Source organism: Trichosurus vulpecula, chromosome 7 (assembly GCF_011100635.1).
Source record: "Trichosurus vulpecula isolate mTriVul1 chromosome 7, mTriVul1.pri, whole genome shotgun sequence".
Taxonomy (NCBI): domain Eukaryota; kingdom Metazoa; phylum Chordata; class Mammalia; order Diprotodontia; family Phalangeridae; genus Trichosurus; species Trichosurus vulpecula.
The window spans coordinates 94,949,643-94,970,035 of record NC_050579.1 but is presented as its reverse complement, the minus strand read 5'-3'; the positions used below and the strand labels follow the sequence as shown (position 1 = coordinate 94,970,035).

At 38.5% G+C, this 20,393-nt stretch overlaps 1 protein-coding gene across 1 annotated transcript in view; it reads left to right on the top strand.

Moving 5' to 3' along the window:
- The window catches only part of IGF2R (insulin like growth factor 2 receptor), a 164,147-nt gene that overhangs the window by 92,902 nt on the left and 50,852 nt on the right, over positions 1-20,393 (top strand). Inside the window, exons 13-18 of the mRNA XM_036768976.1 lie at positions 3,013-3,156; positions 3,844-3,981; positions 4,938-5,085; positions 5,621-5,798; positions 6,438-6,553; positions 8,367-8,535. Of these exons, the coding sequence (XP_036624871.1) occupies positions 3,013-3,156; positions 3,844-3,981; positions 4,938-5,085; positions 5,621-5,798; positions 6,438-6,553; positions 8,367-8,535 (893 nt within the window). The remainder of the gene's footprint in view (positions 1-3,012; positions 3,157-3,843; positions 3,982-4,937; positions 5,086-5,620; positions 5,799-6,437; positions 6,554-8,366; positions 8,536-20,393) is intronic.

Sequence of the window (20,393 nt, the reverse complement as noted above, 5' to 3'; positions counted from 1 at the left end):
TAAGCTTCTCTGAAGAATTTTGACACCACTTAGAATCCCTCCTTTATAACAACAGACTCATTTCTTGATTGTAGGGCTATGCGCATTCTCCCGACAGCTTCCCTTCTTCACTAATTCCTTTCAAACGGAATGTTTAAAGTTGACATGCCTCTGTGGCAGTCTTCCTCACTCTGATGAGTTCAACTTTTTTTTTTTTTTTTTTGCAAACAGTTACACTAAATACTTCTCTAGTCCCTCTCTTCCAAGTTGCTGACCGTTGTCCCCAAACTAACGTTAATAACACATTTATATGAGAGAAACTGAATGGGTTAGTGGACAGATACCCATCTTGGTGCCAGGAATATTCGCTGCAGTTTTGCCCTTGTTCTCTGTATTGGCTTTCTGATACTGGAGAAGTCATTTAAGTTCAGTTCCCCAAGCAAGTCTAAAGTAAGGTGCAGAGATGGAGTTTCTTCCTTCATGGAATTTACTCTATCGGGTGTAATCCATGTTCCTATCACATTTATATACCTGTCCGACCTGTCTTCCACTACCATTTTCCTCTGATAACTCAAAGTGGCCTTGGCCGAAACGTTTCTCAATATCATAAAATCAAAGGTGGGATGCTCGGGTTTGAATCCGGCCTCTGGCATCACTTGGATAACTTTGAGCAAGTCACTTGAAGCCTTGGACTGGAAATGACGTCGACAGCTCCCCGGCTTAGCCCACACGAGTGAGGGTCTCCGCGGAAATCCCAGGGTGCACAGAGTGCCTGGGCTAATGTTTGAATCCAGGGTGTCTCCACGAAAAACTAGCGCAGTGCCTTTTTGAACGGGCAGCGTCTCTACTGCTACATAGTACGGGATGGAGCGGTTAGAAGTAAAAGTGTTTTATAGGATTACAGATGCACAGATTTCCGTAGGTATCTAGAATAGTAAGATCTACCCGAAAGATGTGAAAGATTTTCAGTAGATACGGCCACACACGCACGCGCGCACACACACGCACACACGCTAGATACTACCTTTTCTCACCCCTCCACCTTTCCCTCCTTACCTCCCCGGAAAAAAAAAAGCCCAACCTCAGGCTACACAAGAAAAAAGAAAACCACGCATCGTTTTTCGAACTTCCTACTCTCTAGTTGGAAGATCTGGAAGAAAGTGAACTGGCTCTAGGTAAAACATGGACTGCGCAGTCTCGCTAAGACGCCTAAAAGCACGTCTCCGGGCATGTCCTAGGCCACAGCGCCTCCTCGTGGTCAAAACCAGGCCCTTCCTACACGCGGCCTTTGCTGGGATTCCCGGGCGAGCCCCTCCCCCTTGGCCCTTTGGAGAGCTGGGAGGTTTGGGGGGGGCCCCATGGCGACGTGGCTTTGGTGTATCCCGTCCGAAGGTTGTCGCGTGCGGATGTGACGTGACGGCGGACCACGTGGTATGCCGCGGTCCGGTGGTTCACTTGCCAGCAGCCTTGGGGATACCGCTACGGACCCTCAGGGTCCCCAAAAGCAGACTCCAAGCGAGGCGTCCTTAGGCGCAAAAACTGGTCTGACGCCGGCGGCCTGTTTCTTTGCGGCGTTCAGATCAGGATGTGAGCACGCTGTCATCGGCCTGGCTTGGTGGGTTTTTTTTTTTTTCATTTTGGGTCCCCGGCGTTTTGGTGGCGCTTTTTGATAACATCAGCGGAATACCGGATATTGCGTGTCTGGTGCACGCTTTAGGACAGAAGTTGTGACTGAAGGCTCATTGTGAACCCTTCTGGAAGAACTTTATGGCCTTTCTGAAGCACCCCTATCTTAAGCATCTGCCGATGGCGTGCGTGTTCGTTTATCTGTACATACGGACATAGGGACATTTATACATACACACGTCCACGTGCACATACGTGCACATGTCCACATACTCGGCCACTAGGAGGCGCTCTGACACCATGCATGAAGGAAACTCGCGGTAACCAACAAGGGGCCGTGACGCCTCCGCCAGCTTTTGTCCAGACTGACTGACGCGGTACACACACACACTCACACGCACACCCTTCCTAATGAGGATCCCTGGCATATATACAAAACTTTTAAGACTATGAATAGGGGGCGGGGGAGAATATGAAAAACAGCCATACTGTATTGTGTGGACATCTGGACTATTCATACGTTACTAGATTAAGACTTGGACGGGACTCCCGCCTCGTTTTCCAGACGAAGATGCGCTTCGTGGATTTAGTGTTGGAAGGGATACAATTCTCTCATTTTGAGGATGAAGATATGTCCCTAGATTGAGACTTGGAAGGGACCTTAGACACTGGCACATACGACCCCTGCTTTTACAGATGAAGATAAGGAGGCACAGAAAGGTTTCCTGACGTGGCCAAGATGTGACAATGACAGGCACGATTTGAATCCTGGTCTCCCCACCCCCCCCCCCCCCCAAGCTACTGTCTTATTGTCTATAACTACTGAACAAATTGCAGCTTCTCTGCTTCACCCTGAAAGAACTAAGACTCCCTTAGGCGCTAATAAAAGCAAACACACACCCAGCATTGGGCAAGTCCTTGGGTCTTGGTTGTTTGTACTGCGACACATAACGGTAAAGGAGCTACGATATTAGCTAGTATTTATATAGCTTATAGGTTTGCAAAGTGCTTTATCGGGTATTGTCTCTTGTGATTCTCACTGCATGTAATCCTGGGAGATGGGTGCTATTATTTGACCCATTTCACAGCTGGGGAAACCGAGGCAGAAAAGGTGGTGTTTCTTGCCCAGTGACATACATAAGTTTCTGAGGTGAGATCTGAACTTGGGTGTCCTTGACTCTAGGTCTGTCGCTATCCAGAGTACCACTTCACTGTGAAACAAAAGTTGGTTTACTGGTGAGGTAAGCTTCGAATGATGAGGGAATACCGCTAGTACGTTATACTTACGTTCATTAGAATATTTGATTAATACATTGTATTAATTTAATTTTTTGTTTTCCATTTTTTTGTTTAAGCTATACTTGACCAGGTCTTTTTCCCTCTCTCTCTCTCCCTCTCTCCCCCCAGGTGATCAAGGTTTTAAAAATCTGGGCAAGTTTGTGTCTTCTCCAATAAAGAATAAGGAAAATATTCAGCTTTCTTACTCTGATGGTGATGACTGTGACCAAAACAAGAAAATCACAACCATCATAACACTTAAATGCAAGCCTGGTAAAAAACAATGTTTAATTAGTTTTCTTGGCTTACATAAAACTTGTGCATTTCCTGCATTTTTTTTTCTATTAGCCATTCACTGTATAACAGTCTGATCCTTTTGCTTCAATAGCTTAGCTCAGGGACTGCATCCTTTATGAGGCCTTGCCCGATTTCCACATCCACTCTCCCATCCTCTACTCCAACCTTATAGTTATTTTGTATATATTTGACTTCCTTCTATGTGTCGGTGTCTCTGTCTTTAGAATGTCAACTACTTGAAGGCAAGGAGTATTTGTTTCCATTTTGTCTTAATTTATCTTGCATCTTGTTTACCATTTGGCGCCTACTAGGTGCATAATAAGTGCTTGTTGAGATTTGGGAGTAATAGGTGAAATTTCTGATTGGGCTCTGGTATTTGGATTATGCATGTTTTTTCTTTTAATCACTGTCCTGATAGTTACTCCATGTTGATACATCTTAAAGCAATGAAAGCTTATTATTTGAAGTGGAGAGCTTCTATAATCTTTACAGATAATTTAATAAACTAGAAATAATATAAATTGATGAGTATGAGAGTAAAACTCTTTTCGATCATTACCCTAATGTGGAGATGATCGGTCATTCTGGTTTAGCTGCTTTATTAGGATGAATAAAGGAAGGTTTTTGACAATGGAGAACATTACTCTTGTTTCTTACTGATAGGCGATCTTGAAAGTGCTCCGGTTTTGAGAAACTCGGGAGATAATGGCTGTTTATACGAATTTGAGTGGCATACAGCTGCTGCCTGTGTTTTGTCTAAGACTGAAGGAGAAAACTGCAGAGTTACTGATTCACAGGCAGGTATGTATCTTAGCAGAATCTACATTATTGTGAATATTGTTTTGGAATTATGGCACTGTAAGGTCCAGATAACTTTTACCTATTCAGTTAGCTTTGTGTAAGGAATATTTATAGTTTTCCCCCTTTTGATCCACCTGAGTACATTTTGGATGGAACTACATTTAGAACCCTAAAATATGAGATCTAGTTTTTTGGAAATCCAGTGAAATTATATGATTGTGGCTTCTTGCTCTTTGTGATGTTGGAAATAAGGGCTTATCTCTAAGATGCAGAGGGTCTAAGTTCTGTCAAAGGCTAATTTCAGTTTTGTTCTACTTAAGTAGTACCCAAATGGTACCAACTTCTTCCTAGCCTAGATTTCACCCCCACTCTTCCTGGCCGTGCTTCCTTTCACCATTTCTTCCTGGCCTGATACTTTATCCCCAGTCCTGCCAGAGAGAATCACCTCTCCACTCTGACCATTAAGTAGGTCCACTTCACCTGTCAACGGTAGTGGTCTTGCTCTGGTGGGTCAGGCATCCTCCTGCATCCTAAGCACTCCCACTGCTTTTCCATCTGCCTGCAGCTGAGCTCAGCAGTGTTATCTCTCCCAGTTAAGAGTGTGCATTCCTTGAAAGCAATGACCATCTTTTCCTATTTGTATCTCAAGCAGTTAGCAAACACAATTCTTGCCAAATAGTAAGCACTTAATAAATTGTTTTCATTCACTTGCCTACTATGTATAAAGTACAGAATCAAGGAAGGGCAAGTGAATATTCTTTGTGCTGATTTCATATCAGGGCTAACTGAAAAAATTAACCCATCAATTTTGTAATTTTGATGGCTACTTTGCTTTAAACTTTGCCCATAGGATTAGTTCTCTTGACAAAGGTGTTAGTTGAGCATAAAAATGGAACCATTGTAAGAAATATCTATCTTAATTACTACGTGTGTCTTGACTTTTTATTTACACTTAGGATTTTCTTTTGATTTGTCACCTTTGACTAAGAAAAATGGAGACTATTCTGTTGAAACTGAAAAATATAACTTCTATATAAATGTTTGTGGTGCTGTCTCTCAAAATAATTGTCAGCGAAATTCAGGAGCATGCCAAGTGGAAAAAAGGCAAGTAGCTTCTATTCTGTTCAGTATGCTTTTAAGTAATTGATGCTTCGAGGGTTTTATACTACAAAATATATTTTAGAGCAGGAATAGGTTGTGGTCTCCTGGTAAAAGCCGAAGCCTACTCTATGTTTAAAATCTTGTCTTGGTTGTACTAAGAAAATCTGTGACTGGAGTATGGCAATAACTTATTTTTTTAATATTAGAAATAAAACTCCTTGAAGAGATGTGTGGTTCAGGCACTGGTCTTAGAGTGAAGCCCTGAAACTGTTACCTTTAGGGTTGTGGTAAGGAAAAACTTAGAAAATTGATAGTAATTGTAAGTTGTTGGTTATTATTATCATGATTAGTGAAATTCTGCTTTAGATACCTCAATGCTCAGGATAGGTGACTAATGTGCACTTAATGTACTACCCTTACTCTTGGGTAGTATCTCTTTACCTAAAGAGAACAGTACCTCAAACAATTAAGGTTTGTGTTGCAAAAATGTTATCACTTTTAATTTCTCTTTTGAAAGAGCTTTGTGTTTTTCTTTTAGTCAAGAGACAGCTTGGAGTCTGGGAATGAAGAGTTCCGCCCTTTCTTACTATGATGGGATGATTCAGTTGAGCTACAAAGATGGTACACCTTACAATGATGAAAAAAGCACACCACGAGCTACACTTATCACTTTCCTTTGTGATAGAGATGCTGGAGTAGGTGTCCCAGAGTACCAGGTAAGAAGTACATCTTATATATGAAAAGTAAAGTAAAGCTAAAAGAGGGAGAAGCCTAAGTACTATGTTTAATGAAATTACTATGACACTTCTGAATTGCAAGTGAAATATCATGAATAGTAGGGAAAGTATGAACCACAAAGTTCTTTACACATAGCCTATGATGCTAACTGCTGTATATTTTTCCCCTAAACTTATCCAGGAAGCTGTCATGATGTTTTTCTTAGAAGTAGAGCTATTAGTCTGGTTTCCTGGCCAAATTCTTGTCTGCTATGGATCTGAATTGCTTCTTTTAGTTTTGCCAGAGTACACTAGTGCTATTCATTTTCTAAATCGTTTGGTGTCATGAATGCCTTCACTTAAGCTCCAGATGGTATTAGTACAGTGTACATAGTGTGGAATGCTACAGAATTTTATAGCATAAAACATAAGGCTCTTATGTTCTCATTCTCCTTTAGCAATGATGATATGAAGAAAATTCTGGAAATCCCTGCTTATTTTGTGATAATTTAAGAATATAATAGGTTTTACTTATTTTGTAAATTAATAGGAAGCTTGGTCGTGTTGCTTTTTACTATGCCTCACTCTGAAAAGTTTTTATATCTTCTTCCATTTGCTATCCCCATTATACTTTCTTAGGAAGAAGATAATTCCACTTATAACTTTAGGTGGTATACTAGTTATGCATGTCCAGAGGAACCACTGGAATGTATGGTGACGGATCCCAAAACCCTGGAGCAGTATGATTTATCCAGGTAGGATAGTTCATGGCTTTCCATTGCTCACTAGAGTGGGTGCAGGTAACCATGTCTGGTCTTTTAGAAATTGTTAATGAATATGCACCTGAATTGATGTTCAGAAGTAGTTAATTTTGCATGTGCATGAACAAAATGGGGATTTGGATCAAACGATCTAAATTTTAGAACTTAGAATTTGAGGCCATAGAGTACAACCTCCAAATTTTTAAAGTTTAGGAAACTGAGGCATAGTGAAGCTAATATTGCCTTTCCCAGAATAATCTAGCAAATGTCTGAGGTGAAATCTGAAACCAGACCCTCCTGACTCCAAGTCCAGGGCTTTATTTTCTTATTTTATTTTCAGTTTTCAACATTCATTTCCACAAGATTTTGAGTTACAAATTTTCTCCCCATCTCTACCCTCCCCTACCCCAAGATGGCATGTATTTTGATTGCCCCCTTCCCCAGTCTGCCTTCCCTTCTATCACCCCATCCCCCGCCCCATCCCCTTTCTCCTTATTTTCTTGTAGGGCAAGATAGATTTCTGTACCCCATTGCATGTATATCTTATTTCCCAGTTGCATAAAAAACCAATTTTTTAACATTAATTTTTAGAACTTTGAGTTCCAAATTCTCTCCCTTCTCTCCCTATCTACCCTCCTTGAGAAGGCAAGCAATTCAATATAGGTTATACATGTATCATTATGCCAAACACTTCCGTAATAGTCATGTTGTGAATGACTAAATATATTTCCTTCCATCCTATCCTGCCCCCCTTTATTCAGTTTTCTTCTTTGACCCTGTCCCTTTTCAAAAGTGTTTGCTTTTGACTACCTCCTCCCCCCATCTGCCCTCCCTTCTATCATCCCCCCCTTTATTCCCTCCCCCCACCCCACTCTCCTTTAGGGTAAGATACCCAATTGAGTATGTATGTTATTCCCTCCTTAAGCCAAATCCGATAAGAGCAAGGTTCACTCATTTCCTTTCACCTGCTCCCTCTTCCTTTGCATTATAACAGCTTTTTCTTGCCACTTTTATATGAGATAATTTACCCTATTCTATCTCACCCTTTCTCCTTCTTCCAAAATATTCCTCTCTTACCCCTTAATTTTACTTTTTTAGATATCATCAGGGCTCTGTTTTCTAACTATAAAATAGGTAGCTATGGTATATGGTAGGAGACATGTTACATTAATAGCCATTGTGTGTCACAATGAAGATTCAGTGTAAGAATCCATTTCCTATCTCTGTATAAAGTTGTTCCCTTTCTTCAAGGAATGACTTGGGTACCGTTGCTTTCCTTTAATGCCTTACTTCTCCCCCCTCAGCTGAAAGTGAGATCTCCCTCAACAGTTTTTTCTTTGCATTTTGCCTAGACCTCTCACTTGCTTCCAACATATTCTCCCTTGTATCATTAGTAAGTAATTTGTCTATGTACCTTTTTCCTCTTCACCTCTCTGCTATTATATTGTAAACTTTAAAACAGGGTCTATATTTTCTTATCTTCCTTTACTCTCTATGAATAGGAGGTACTTAATAAATTGTTGATTGCAATTGAATTGCTCAATGATTTTTTTTGTATATTTTCAGGTCCATTGGTTTTTAGAGATTCATTATGTCCTTAGGAAACTTTTTAATAAAAATAGTTATTTATAGTGATAGGGATCAGTAGCTAACACAGTAGTATATAATTTAAGCAAATTTTATTAACTTTGAATGATAGGGGACTTTTTGTTTGAAATTGGGTGTATATTTTCCCGCTTATTTCAAATACTTAGGAGATGTGTGTTATATGTGATGTTTAAAGGCTTGTTTCATTTTGAAATTTTAGTTTAGCAAAGTCTGAAGACAGTAGTGGCAGAAACTGGTATGCAATGGACAACTCGGGGGAACATAGCACATGGAAGAAATACTATATAAATATTTGTCGATCTTTGAACCCAGTTCCAGGCTGTGATCGAAATGCTTCAGTTTGTCAGATGAAATATGAAAAGGATCAGGTAAGTCTTGTCTTCTACTGGCTATTTTATTTTTCTCTGGATATGGGCCAGTATAACTTATTCCGATAAGCTCAGCATCACTGTAAATGTGAATACAATAATATAGTCAGAAGAGTGTGACTACTGATCATAGGTGTAGATTTTGGATCTCATCAGCTTGCTGGCTGAGGGGATTTTGTGTCATCATTCAGATTTAAAATGTTAAAAAATTAAATTAAAAATGAAAATGCTTGTGACTTTTGATTTGGAAGGAATGGAGGTACTTAGTGACTCTTTCTTATTCTAACTCAAAGATTTTTGAGTCATTCAGCATTATTTTCTGGAATACATGAAGAGTTATTTCAGCATCACTACCAAAAAAGTCTTGCTTCTGGATTAATTAACAAATCTGAAATTTAGATAATTGCTTTTTAAGGAGGCTAATTAGCAATTTAGCATTAAATGAAATCAGTTACTGGAACAACTTCTGTATATTTTTCCATGGTTGTTTGAATATGCTAATTCTTGCATGAAAGATATATTTGTGCTCCTGTAAAAAGATACATTTGTACTCCTGTAAAAAGTTTTTTATGGGTCCTTGGCGATTTACTTTTCTTGGCTTTCTTTATGTGGTAGCTTGAAGGTTGTTTAAAGAAGGAGGAATGTCCAGCAGGGTGGTAGAGTGAAAAGTCGATTCTAAGCCTAGCTTCTGTCACCACTTCAAAGCAAGAAAGGTACAAAAGAAAGTGATGAAAATGGCAAGAGAAAGAAGGGAGACACTTGGGGAAAAATAAACCAAACCAGACCAAAACCAGGCATCTAATCAATGCACTGCCCCACTGACTATTTATGTTGCTGTTCTTGGACTTGTAGCTTTGTGTGATTGTGGTAGTATTTCTCCTGTCTTGTCCCCTTACTCATCCCTGCCCATTAATAACGGGAGAGCATTGAACTTGCCCAATCCTGGTGTCTTGGGTGGGAGAATTGTGAGAGGGTCCAGCAGTAGAGAACCATTTAGATAGTTCTATAGTACAGAAGAGAAGGGGCTTCTGAGAGTGCCAAAGAAAAGGTGGGGTATTCAGTTACAGCAACAGTTTTTCCCTTGGGTATCTTTCTTCTACAGTGATCCGGCAGATCCTTTCTCCCTCTATGGTGGGCCCTCCCCACCTTTAATAAGCGGAGATGATTGAAAGCAACCAGAGCAGTCCAAAGAAGAGTGCAATAATGAGTAAATACCACAGAATGAGAGATAGTGTTTCAAATCCTGGTTAAAAGGGAAATGAGGCATTAATTTCTGCAGATTCTTTTTACCCCTCTCCTCTCCTCCCCCTGCCACCATGATAATGGAGCTGCAAATATAAATTGTAGAATGATTTAGAAGGGAAATAAAAATAATTGGAAGTATTAAAAGAAGAAAATAAGGATGGAAATTAGGGTAGAAATCAGAGCACTCAAGAAATAAAAGAACAAATGAAAATCAACAGTTTAGAACTTAAGGCAGAAAAATCTCTTCTAAACAGAGGCTCTGAAAAGGGATATGGCAGATTTTGAATTCAGAAATATAATAGATTGGAAGAAAATTTGATAAGAACGGGATCACAGGATAATATTGGACGAACACATGTATTCTATATTAGCCAAAATGATAACCTTAAAGAAAGAAATCATTGAGATCATCAAAGGTTGATTGGTCTGGAAAAACATAATGACATAAAAAAGACCCCAACACAAAAAACCGTGGATACCACTCTGGAAACAGTGGAAATAAATTTAACAAGGAATAATTTAAGTCTTCAAGGGAAACCCAGAGGTTACATGGAACCCTGAAATATTTGAAATCAGTGATCCAGGGGCTAACTTCAGTTATTGTTTAAAAACCTCAGATTGCTTTTTTTTAATTTTTTTCATTTTTATTTAATATTTTAGTTTTCAGCATTGATTTCCACAAGATTTTGAATTACAAATTTTCTTTCCTTTTCTACCCTCCCCCCATCCCAAGATGGTATATATTCTGATTGCCTTGTTCCCCAGTCAGCCTTCCCTTCTGTCACCCCACTACCCCCCATCCCCTTTCCCCTTACTTTCTTGTAGGACAGGATAGATTTCTATGCCCCATTCCCCATATATCCTGTTTCCCAGCTGCATGCAAAAACACCTTTTTTTTTGAGCATCTGCTTTTAAAACATCTCTCCCTTCTTCCCTTTCCACCCACCCTCCCTAGGAAGGCAAGCAATAGGTCGTGCATGTATCATTGTGTAAAACACTTACACAACACTCATGTTGTGAAAGGCTAACTACATTTCCTTCCATCCTGTCCTGTCTCCCTTTATTCGGTTTTCTCCCTTGACCCTGTCCCTTTTCAAAAGCCTTTGCTTTTGATTACCTCCTCCCCCATCTGCCCTCCCTTTTTATCATCCTCCCTTTTTTATCCCCTTTCCCTTTCTTTCCTGTGGAGTAAGATACCCAATTGAGTCTGTATGTTATTCCCTCCTCAAGTTGAATCCGATGAGAGCAAGATTCACTCATTCCCTCTCATCTGCCCCCTGTTCCCTTCCCACTGAACTGCTTTTTCTTGCCACTTTTATGTGAGATAATTTACCACATTCTGTCTCTCCCTTTTTCCCTCAGCATATTCCTCTCTCACTCCTTAAATTTATTTTATTTTTTTAGATATCATCCCTTCATATTCAACGCACTCTGTGCCCTCTGTCTATATTCCCTTCAACTCCCCTAATACTGAGAAAGGTCTCATGAATTACACACATCATCTTTCCATGTAGGAATGTAAACAAAACAGTTCAACTTGAGTAAGTCCCTTATGATTTCTCTTTCTTGTTTACCTTTTCATGCTTCTCTTGATTCTTGTGTTTGAAAGTCAAATTTTCTATTCAGCTCTGGTCTTTTCACTGAGAAAGCTTGAAAGTCCTCTATTTTATTGAAAGTCTTTATTTTGTCTTGGAGCATGATACTTAGTTTTGCTGGGTAGGTGATTCTTGGTTTTAATCCTAGCTCCTTTGACCTCCAAAATATCATATTCCAAGCCCTTCAGTCTCTTAATGTAGAAGCTGCTAGATCTTGTGTTATCCTGATTGTGTTTCCACAGTACTCAAATTGTTTCTTTCTGGCTGCTTGCATTATTTTCTCCTTGACCTGGAAACTCTGGAATTTGGCGACAATATTCCTAGGAGTTTTCTTTTCGGGATCTTTTTCAAAAGGTGATCGGTGGATTCTTTCAATTTCTATTTTACCCTCTGGTTCTAAAATATCAGGGCAGTTTTCCTTGATAATTTCTTGAAAGACGATGTTCTAGGCTCTTGTTTTAATCATGGCTTTCAGGTAGTCCAATAATTTTTAAATTATCTCTTCTGGATCTATTCTCCAGGTCAGTGGTTTTTCCAATGAGATATTTCACATTGTCTTCCATTTTTTCATTCCTTTGGTTCTGTTTTATAATATCTTGGTTTCTTATAAAGTCACTAGCTTCCACTTGTTCCAATCTAATTTTTAAGGTGGTGTTTTTCTAATTTTCTTCAGTGGTCTTTTGGACCTCCTTTTCCATTTGGGTAGTTCTGCCTTTCAAGGCATTTTTCTTCTCATTGGCTTTTGGAGCTCTTTTGCCATTTGGGTTAGTCTATTCTTTAAGGTGTTATTTTCTTCAGTATTTTTTTTTGGGGGGGTCTCCTTTAGCAAGTCATTGATTTGTTTTTCATGGTTTTCTTACATCTCTCTTATTTCTCTTCCCAATTTTTCCTCTACTTCTCTTACTTGCTTTTCCAAATCCTTTTTGAGCTCTTCCATGGCCTGAGACCAATTCATATGTTTCTTGGAGGTTTTTGATGTAGGCAGTTTGACTTTGTTGACTTCTTCTGGCTATGTGTTTTGATCTTCTTTGTCACCAAAAAAGGAATCTAGAGTTGGAGTTTGAGTCTGAGTTCGTTTTTGTTGCCTGTTCATGTTCCCAGCCAACTACTTGACTCTTGAACTTTTTGGCAGTGTATGACTGCTTGTAGAGTAGAGAGTACTTTGTCCCAAGCTTTAGGGTCCAAGCACTGCTGTTTTCAGAGCTGCTTCTACTCCACTGTCAGCCCAAGCTCTGTCACAGCAGCACTCCTCCTCCCCCAAGAACTGCCAACCAGGACCTCAGTCCAGATCCAAGCAGGGCACAGCAAGAGAACCTTCCTTTATGCCCACAAAGTGCTCCTTGCACTCCTGCTTGGATACGCTGCTAGATTCCTCCTACTGTGTGAGCCAGGGATTCTGGAAGCAGCTGATGCTGGAGCTCAGGAAGCAGCCTCAAGAGCTTCCTGTTGCTGCCACCACCACTGTTGCACCACGTCTGCCACCCCCAGGGCTGGTGGTCTCAACTGGATCCTGCGGTTTCCCACAAACCTGCTCTTTAGCATTTGTGGGTTGGGAAGTCTGGTAACTGCCACAGCTCAATGATTCATGGCCCTAGGGCCTGTTCTGCCCATGCTGGGCTGCGCTCTGCTCCGCTCCCAGCACTGTGTGATAGACCCTTCCCAGCGATCATCTAGGCTCTCCTGGGCTGGAGACCTGTTTCCCTCTGCTATTTCCTGAGTTCTGTAGCACTAGAATTTGTTCAAAGCCATTTTTTACAGGTGTTTGGAGGGATTTGGGGGAGAGCTTAATCAAGTCCCTGCTTTCCAGGCGCCATCTAACCTCAGATTGTTTTGAACCCCAATAGAGAATATCTAGGGTTAAAAGGGATCCTGGGTCAAAATATTCAAAGGGGTTAAAAGAGGAGGAAGGAAAGAATTGAATGAAACTTTCTTATACCAAAACCTATAGTTTCAACATAAATGAATAATTAATCCTTATTGGTAGTGATTGAGATGTGCAGAGGAAAGTTGCTTTGGTGGGGAGAGGGTAATGAGAACATGAGGGAGTTGGAGTTCTAACGACAGCTGGTATGGGCATAAGAGAATAAGAATCTAGTCATCTCTTGTCCTCTTTGAGAGATCTTGGGAGAAGGGAAAGACAGTTGGGCAGGGATAGGAGTCATGTTCTTGGGAAAGGAAAGGGGGGCATTGGGGCTTGTATCATTAGAATTAGAGGATGTGTGGCACAATGGAGACTTGAAATATGTCCTATTTAGAAGAAATAGGCACTTTAGGAAGGTTTCTTTCTTAAGGAACGGTTACGTTTCTTTTGATCCAACTCTGGGGTGGGAGTAGGAAGGGAGGGTCGACTGGGCTCCTGAGAATTTCTGGCACAGAGAGTGGGTAAAAAGGGGCACATATGTTGGGAGAGAGGGCATACTGGCCTTGGAATATGTAACTGGTGACTGGAAAGAAATGGAATATGATGGGGCCCCTTTGCACAGGTTACACAAAGGAATTTCCAACATACCACACTTCTCCATTAACATTTTTATATTCCTTGTGGTGGAGTTCCTTGTAAAACTTTAAAAAAATTTGGGGAAAAAATAGGAGAGGCTTGAGTAGGTTTGTAATTTACACACACACACACACACACACACACTCTGGATAAAGAAGGCTTTTGTTTTCCAGATGGCCCCACCTTGTATAAGTAACATAAAGTAAAGAAAGAATATTTAAACAGAAAGCCCATAATAAGAGGTTAGATTTCATAGCAACTGGGAAGGGGAAAAGAATATGGAAGGAGGTGAATTAAATGAATACTTCTGAAAGGGAGGCTACAAATGAATACCATCCAGATTAAGAGATTGGATGGGAGTGAACCAGGCAGTATATTCTGAACAGTTCTTAAATATGGGCTGGGGAAATAAGAATAAAAGGGAAACAAAGTAGACTCAGTGAACTTGGGATAGGATAATGAATGGGAGCAGAAAGGGTTGGAAGTAGGGAAGAGATTCTGTAGGAGATTGCCCTCCTGATAAAAGGGATGGTTTCAAAAGAAACCTGGGAAGATTTATATGAACTGATGCAGTGTGAAGTGAACAGAAGCAGAAAATTTATACAGTAACAATGTTGTAAAGACAAACAACTTTGAAAGGCTTTAGAACTAGGACAAACACAATGAGCAACTATGATTTCAAAGGAAAAATGAATGAAGCATGTTACCCACCTCTTCACATGGCTAATGTGAGAATTTGTTTTGCTTTACTATGTATAATATTTGTTACAAGAGGTCTCTAACTTCCATTGCAGTTGAAGGCATGGAAAAGACATAGTAATGCTTGTTAATTGAATAAAAATTGTTTTAAAATTGTACAAGTGGCAAAAGTAATTGCATTTGGATTAAAAGCAGTGACCAATGTTGTTTCTAGAGTGCACGTGTCAAATTCAGTGTCCCACAGCACTTCTATGTGTGACCCAGACAGGATTAAAATGTAATTGGGAAATATTTAACAAAATGCATAAAATACAATAAAGCATTGATGATAATAATACCTTTTAATATCATCACGTGGCCCCCAGGGATCCTTATATGTGGTTTAGTGGCTCATGTTTCTGAGTTTGATGCCACTCTTCTAGAGGATAGATGATGAAATACACTTATTAGTAGAGAGGTAGGAGGAACCATAGTTGTGTAATTTTGCATATGCTGTCAGAACTAGGCCTTGTGGTGGTTAGTTTTAATTCTTTTTCTTAATTACAGGGAATTATTGAATGGTGGGGAGAGGATGTAAAGGGGATTGGTATAAAAAAACATCTGTAAAGCTTTAAAGAAACAAATTATTGTGAGCAATACAAACTGCAAGAACTAACTTCTGACTTTATCAAAAAGAAGATAAAGATCATTGCTAAAGAATTTAATGTCCTCAAGATTTAACAACCAAAACAAGATGTTAATGAAACAATTTTAAATGTGAATGAAGGGGAGTGGCAGAAAGGATTAACAAAATTAATTCTAACTATTTGCTTCATATAAGAAACAGGTTTTTAAAAATATAAAGATTCTGGGAATGAAAGTGAGCTGGAACATTTTTTTTTTTTACTGTGCTTTGAGGAATTCCCCTGAAAATAGAAGTTGCAATCTGGCTTCAGATAAAATGAATAAAATGACAGAAACTACATTATCCTCAAAGGTACCATTAAAAATGAATGACTAGCATTCATAAAAATGTGTGCATAGGGTCAATACGATAACTACTGACAACCTTAATGATCCTTTTTCAAAACAAATATGAGAACACAGAGTAGTACAAATTATTGCTACCCCCTCCCCACCAAAAAAAAAAAAGAAGTAAAAGACTCATGGTAACTTCTGAATGAAAATATTAAAGAATATGCCCATTTTAAATCTCATGCTGCACATTTACCAGAATTGAACATCTGCTAGGACATAAAAGGAATCATAAATTATTCATTCATATTCTTATAAAATCAGTACCCACATCAGGAAGGAGAAAAAGACTTAGAGGTCATCTTCACTAGTGAGTGTTGATACAAAATTAAAAAAATAAAATATAAGGAAAGAGAGCACAGCAATACATCTGAAAACTATTCACTATGAAAAAGTTGTTTGTTTGCACTTTAAATGTGTTTTTTTGTATGCACCAAATTGTTAGGTTTTGTTTTCTTATGTGTTCTTCAGTTTTATTTTGTTTCATTAATGAGTTTAATCCATAGCATCATAAGTTTGTGTTCTCTTATTTCTTTTACAATATTTTCTCTCTCTTCTTTTAAATGATTACTTAGTCTCCACAGTTTGTTTCACTTATGATAACCCTAATCATTTCCAGCACATTCTTTCCCTTCTATTTAGTTCTCTGTCCGATCTCAAGTTCTCCAGGTTTAATTTTTTTTAAACCCCTTTCATTTCTCAGTTAAGAATAGAATCACGCCCTGCTTCTTACACCGTTGCTTATAACCCATTTCCATAGTTTGAAGGATATTAATTTCTAACAGCCCTTTTAAAAGAATATTAACTTAATTCAATCACTTTCTCTTCCTTTACATTTCTTTTATTTAAGTTCTCATTCATAGACTTTGTGCTTACCTACTGCTTTGGTTTTCTTTTTATAGCTCACATAAGATACGATTTCTAAAGAATTAATAGTTGCCTTCTCTAATCATCTTGCTTGTTAGTGAGATTATAGATGTCTTCTATATTTCCTTTCCTAACATTTTTTTTTTAAAGAATCTTCTAAAGAGTCTCATTCTCTGGATACTCATGAGGGACACAGTAGTATGTGGTGGGGGCACTCTGTGTCCCACAGTATAGGGATCAACCTTTCTCTTAGCTTTTTCCATTACTGTCTGACTATCCTTCCTCTGGACCTGTGTCCTTCTGGGATCCCAATAATCTCTTGCGCTGGGAGGTAGTCTGAAGGTAGTCAACTCCTGTTTGAAGTTCTCCTGAAATACCTATTCCTAAAATATCTTTGTGTTCTCAAAGTCCCAAAGAATTTAAAAGCCCCACTTTCTTGTCTAGTCCTAAAAATATCATAGCACTGATTTTGTTTTTTTTTTTTTTCTTATTTACTCTTTAGTTTCTTTCATTTGAGGAATTAACATATCCAAATGTCCTGCTCAATTCTGATTTCTTTTGAAGGAATACTTTAATTTCTTTCTTTTGATCCAAGTACATCTTTTTTAAATTGATAATTAAGTTTAGCTTAACAGGATGTTATTTTGGGGGTACAAATTGATTTCCATTACTTTTGGATTATCATTCCAAATTTTCTCTTGATTATCTTGAGTCCTGAACAATTTCAACTAATTCTTTTTTTGTCAGTGAAGGACTTTCTCTTCATTGCTTACAATATTCATTATTTTACTTCGTGTTTGAGCTTTTGACCAGAGTACTTCTTTGTGAGCTAAACTTGGATTTCTTTCATTTGGGGTTCTTTTTTTTTTTTTTTTGGCAGGGCAATTGAGGTTAAGTGTGACTTGCCCAAGGTCACACAGCTAGTACATGTGTCAGGTGTCTGAGGCCAGATTTGAACTCAGGTCCTCCTGACTCCAGGGCCAGTGCTCTACTCGCTGTGCCACCTAGCTGCCCCCAATTTGGCGTTCTTTTAATTCTGTTGTGTTATATTTTGTCTTTTTATTAAGATAAGTATTATTGATGTCTTTAAAAATATTACCACAGTCTCCCCAAGTATCTGTCCCCCTTCTTTTCCCAGAGAGCCATCCCACATTACAAATGTCTTTTTAAGACAAAAAAAAAAAAGGAGAGGGGAAAGAAATCAATATAACTGATCAATACATTGAAAAAGTCTGAACATATATGCATTGTACAAAAGGACAGGGTTGGAGTGTCTTCTCACATCTCTTCTTTTGACTCATGCTTGTTTATGATTTTGCAAATTCACTTTTGATATTTTTTAGTGTGGTTCTTCCTGTTTACTTTGTTGTAGTCATTATGAATATTGTTTTCTAGGCTCTGCTTGATTTCTTCTGCATCAGTTCATGTGGAGCTTTCCACGCTTCTCTGTCTTTATCATATTAGTAATTTCTTATAGGAGAGTTGTATTAATATACTAAAATTTGTTCATGCATTCTCCACTCAATGGGTATCTACTTTGTTTCCAATTCTTTGCTGTCATGAAAAGTACTGCTATAAATATTGTGGGATATTTGGGGACTTTTCTTATCAGTGACCTCCATGGGAATATAACCCTAGTAATGGCCTATAGACATTTTAATAATTTTATTTGCATAATTCTAAATTGCTTTTCTAAATGATCATACCATGTCAGAGCTTCACCAGCAACATACTAGTATGCTCGTCACCATCCATACAATATTGACTATTTTCTTTTGTCATCTTTGTTAATTGTCTTCTTTTTCCAATAATTGTGGGAGATTTTCAAGTGTAATAGTCTAAAGCATGGAGTGTGTGTGTGTGTGTGTGCGTGTAAAAATTTTCTTGTTGTTTGTGTGTTTTCTGGAAGACCTATAATCTTTAAAGTATTGGTACATCTTCATTCTGTTACCTTGTTTTATAAAACACTCTCAAATATTTTTCCAGCATTGTCATTTGAGTCTTTTCCATTAGTTTTTTTAATGCCTGTGTATTTTTCTGTTGCAGGTAGGTAGTTCTTTCAGAGAATCTGCTGTTTTGGAGAATTTATTATTTGTTCTCCATTCTCTTAAAGCTTCTTAATTTCCAACCTTATTTCTTCTTTTAATTCTTTTTTGTTTTCCTGCACCATTCCAGACATTCTTGTAGTTACTCCATTATTACTTCTGGGGCCCCAAGAAAATTCGTTATAATAGTTTCCCTTTCCTTTGTTTTTTTTTTAGATTGTTTCATTTACTTTATAATGTTTACTGAATGGATTCCTTTTAGAGTTGCTCATCTTAAAAGTTTTGTCTCTCTTTTCCCTACTATGATGTCTTTCTTCTGATCAGCCTTCTTATTAGATACCCCTTCCCTTCTGTACGACATAATATTAGTATAGTCCTAGAACATTTGGGCTCCTCTCCTGTCACAGTGACCTGTTACTTTCCTGTACAGACTAGGAGGTTGGGACAAATTCATTGACCTCTCTCCTTTAAGAGGTAAGGTTTCTAACTGAGTTACTAGTTAGGAGATTGAGAGGGATTTGTAGCTGGGTTTATATTCCACCTTCCTCTCGAGTCTCTTGTTAAAGGCTACTTCTCTTAGGTACTGTATTAGATGAATAACATCTACAAGCAGCATAGTAGCACAACATCTATAACAGTGTAACAAGCCTAGAACTCCTAGGCTTGCCCATAGTTACCTAATTTTTTCTCTCTGTCTCTGGCACTATCAGATCCACAGGTTTTACATCCCTAAATGGTGAAGTTGGCAACTGCCTAGCTGAGGTAATGTCATTGCCTTAGCCACATGAACCTTGGGGATGTGCTAGATATAACTAATAAAGAACAATCTAATTACAAGGACTAAAAGATTTCCCCCCAGCTGTGGTAATTGTGATTCTCCCCCCTTTCTTGCTCATTGCTTTTAATATATTGTTGGGTTTTTTCATTTTGTGTATAGGGATGGAAATCGGAGCTATGATTAGAAGAAACTTCTCACTTTCACATCTTGTGGAAAACTTCAGTGTAGTTTTTATTTTTACTTTTTAAAAAGTCTTGCTTAATATTTTAATTTTTCCCAGTTACATGTAGAAACAATTTTAACTTTTTTTTTGAGTTCCAAATTCTCTTCCTCACTTTGCAGTCTGCCTCCCCCCCCACTCCAGATTTGAGAAGACAAGCAATTTGATATAGGTTACACATGTGTGGTCATGCAAAACACATTTCCAAGTAAGTCATTCTGTGAAAGAAAACACAGACAAAAAACACCCCATGAAAAATAAAGAAAATAAAGAAAAACATCTTTGATATGCATTCAGGCTTTACCAGTTCTTTCTCTGGAGATGGACAGCACTTTTCATCAGAAGTCCTGCAGAATTGTCTTGGTTCATTGTATTACTGAGAATAGCTGAGTTATTCATAATAGACACAATAATTGCTGTTACTGTGCACATTGTTCTCCTGGTTCTGCTCATTTCACTTTGTATCAGTTCTTGTAAGTTTTTCCATGTTTTTCTGAGAGCATACTGCTCATCATTTTTTAAAGCACAATAGTATTCCATCATAATCACATACAACAAATTGTTCAGCCATTCCCCAATTGATGGGCATCCCCTCAATTTCCAATTCTTTGCCACCACATAAAGAGTTGCTACCATTTTTATGATCTCTTTGGGATACAGACCTAGAAATGGTATTGCTGGGTCAAAGGGTATGCATGATTTTATAGTCCTTTGAACATAGTTCCAAATTGTTCTCCAGAATGGTTGTGTCAGTATACAACTTTACCAACAATACATTAATGCTTTAATATTGCCACATCCTGTCTAACACTTGTCGTTTTCCTTTTCTGTCATATCTAGCAGCTGTGAAGTAGTAGCTCAGAGTTGTTTTAATTTGCATTTCTCTCATCAGTAGTGG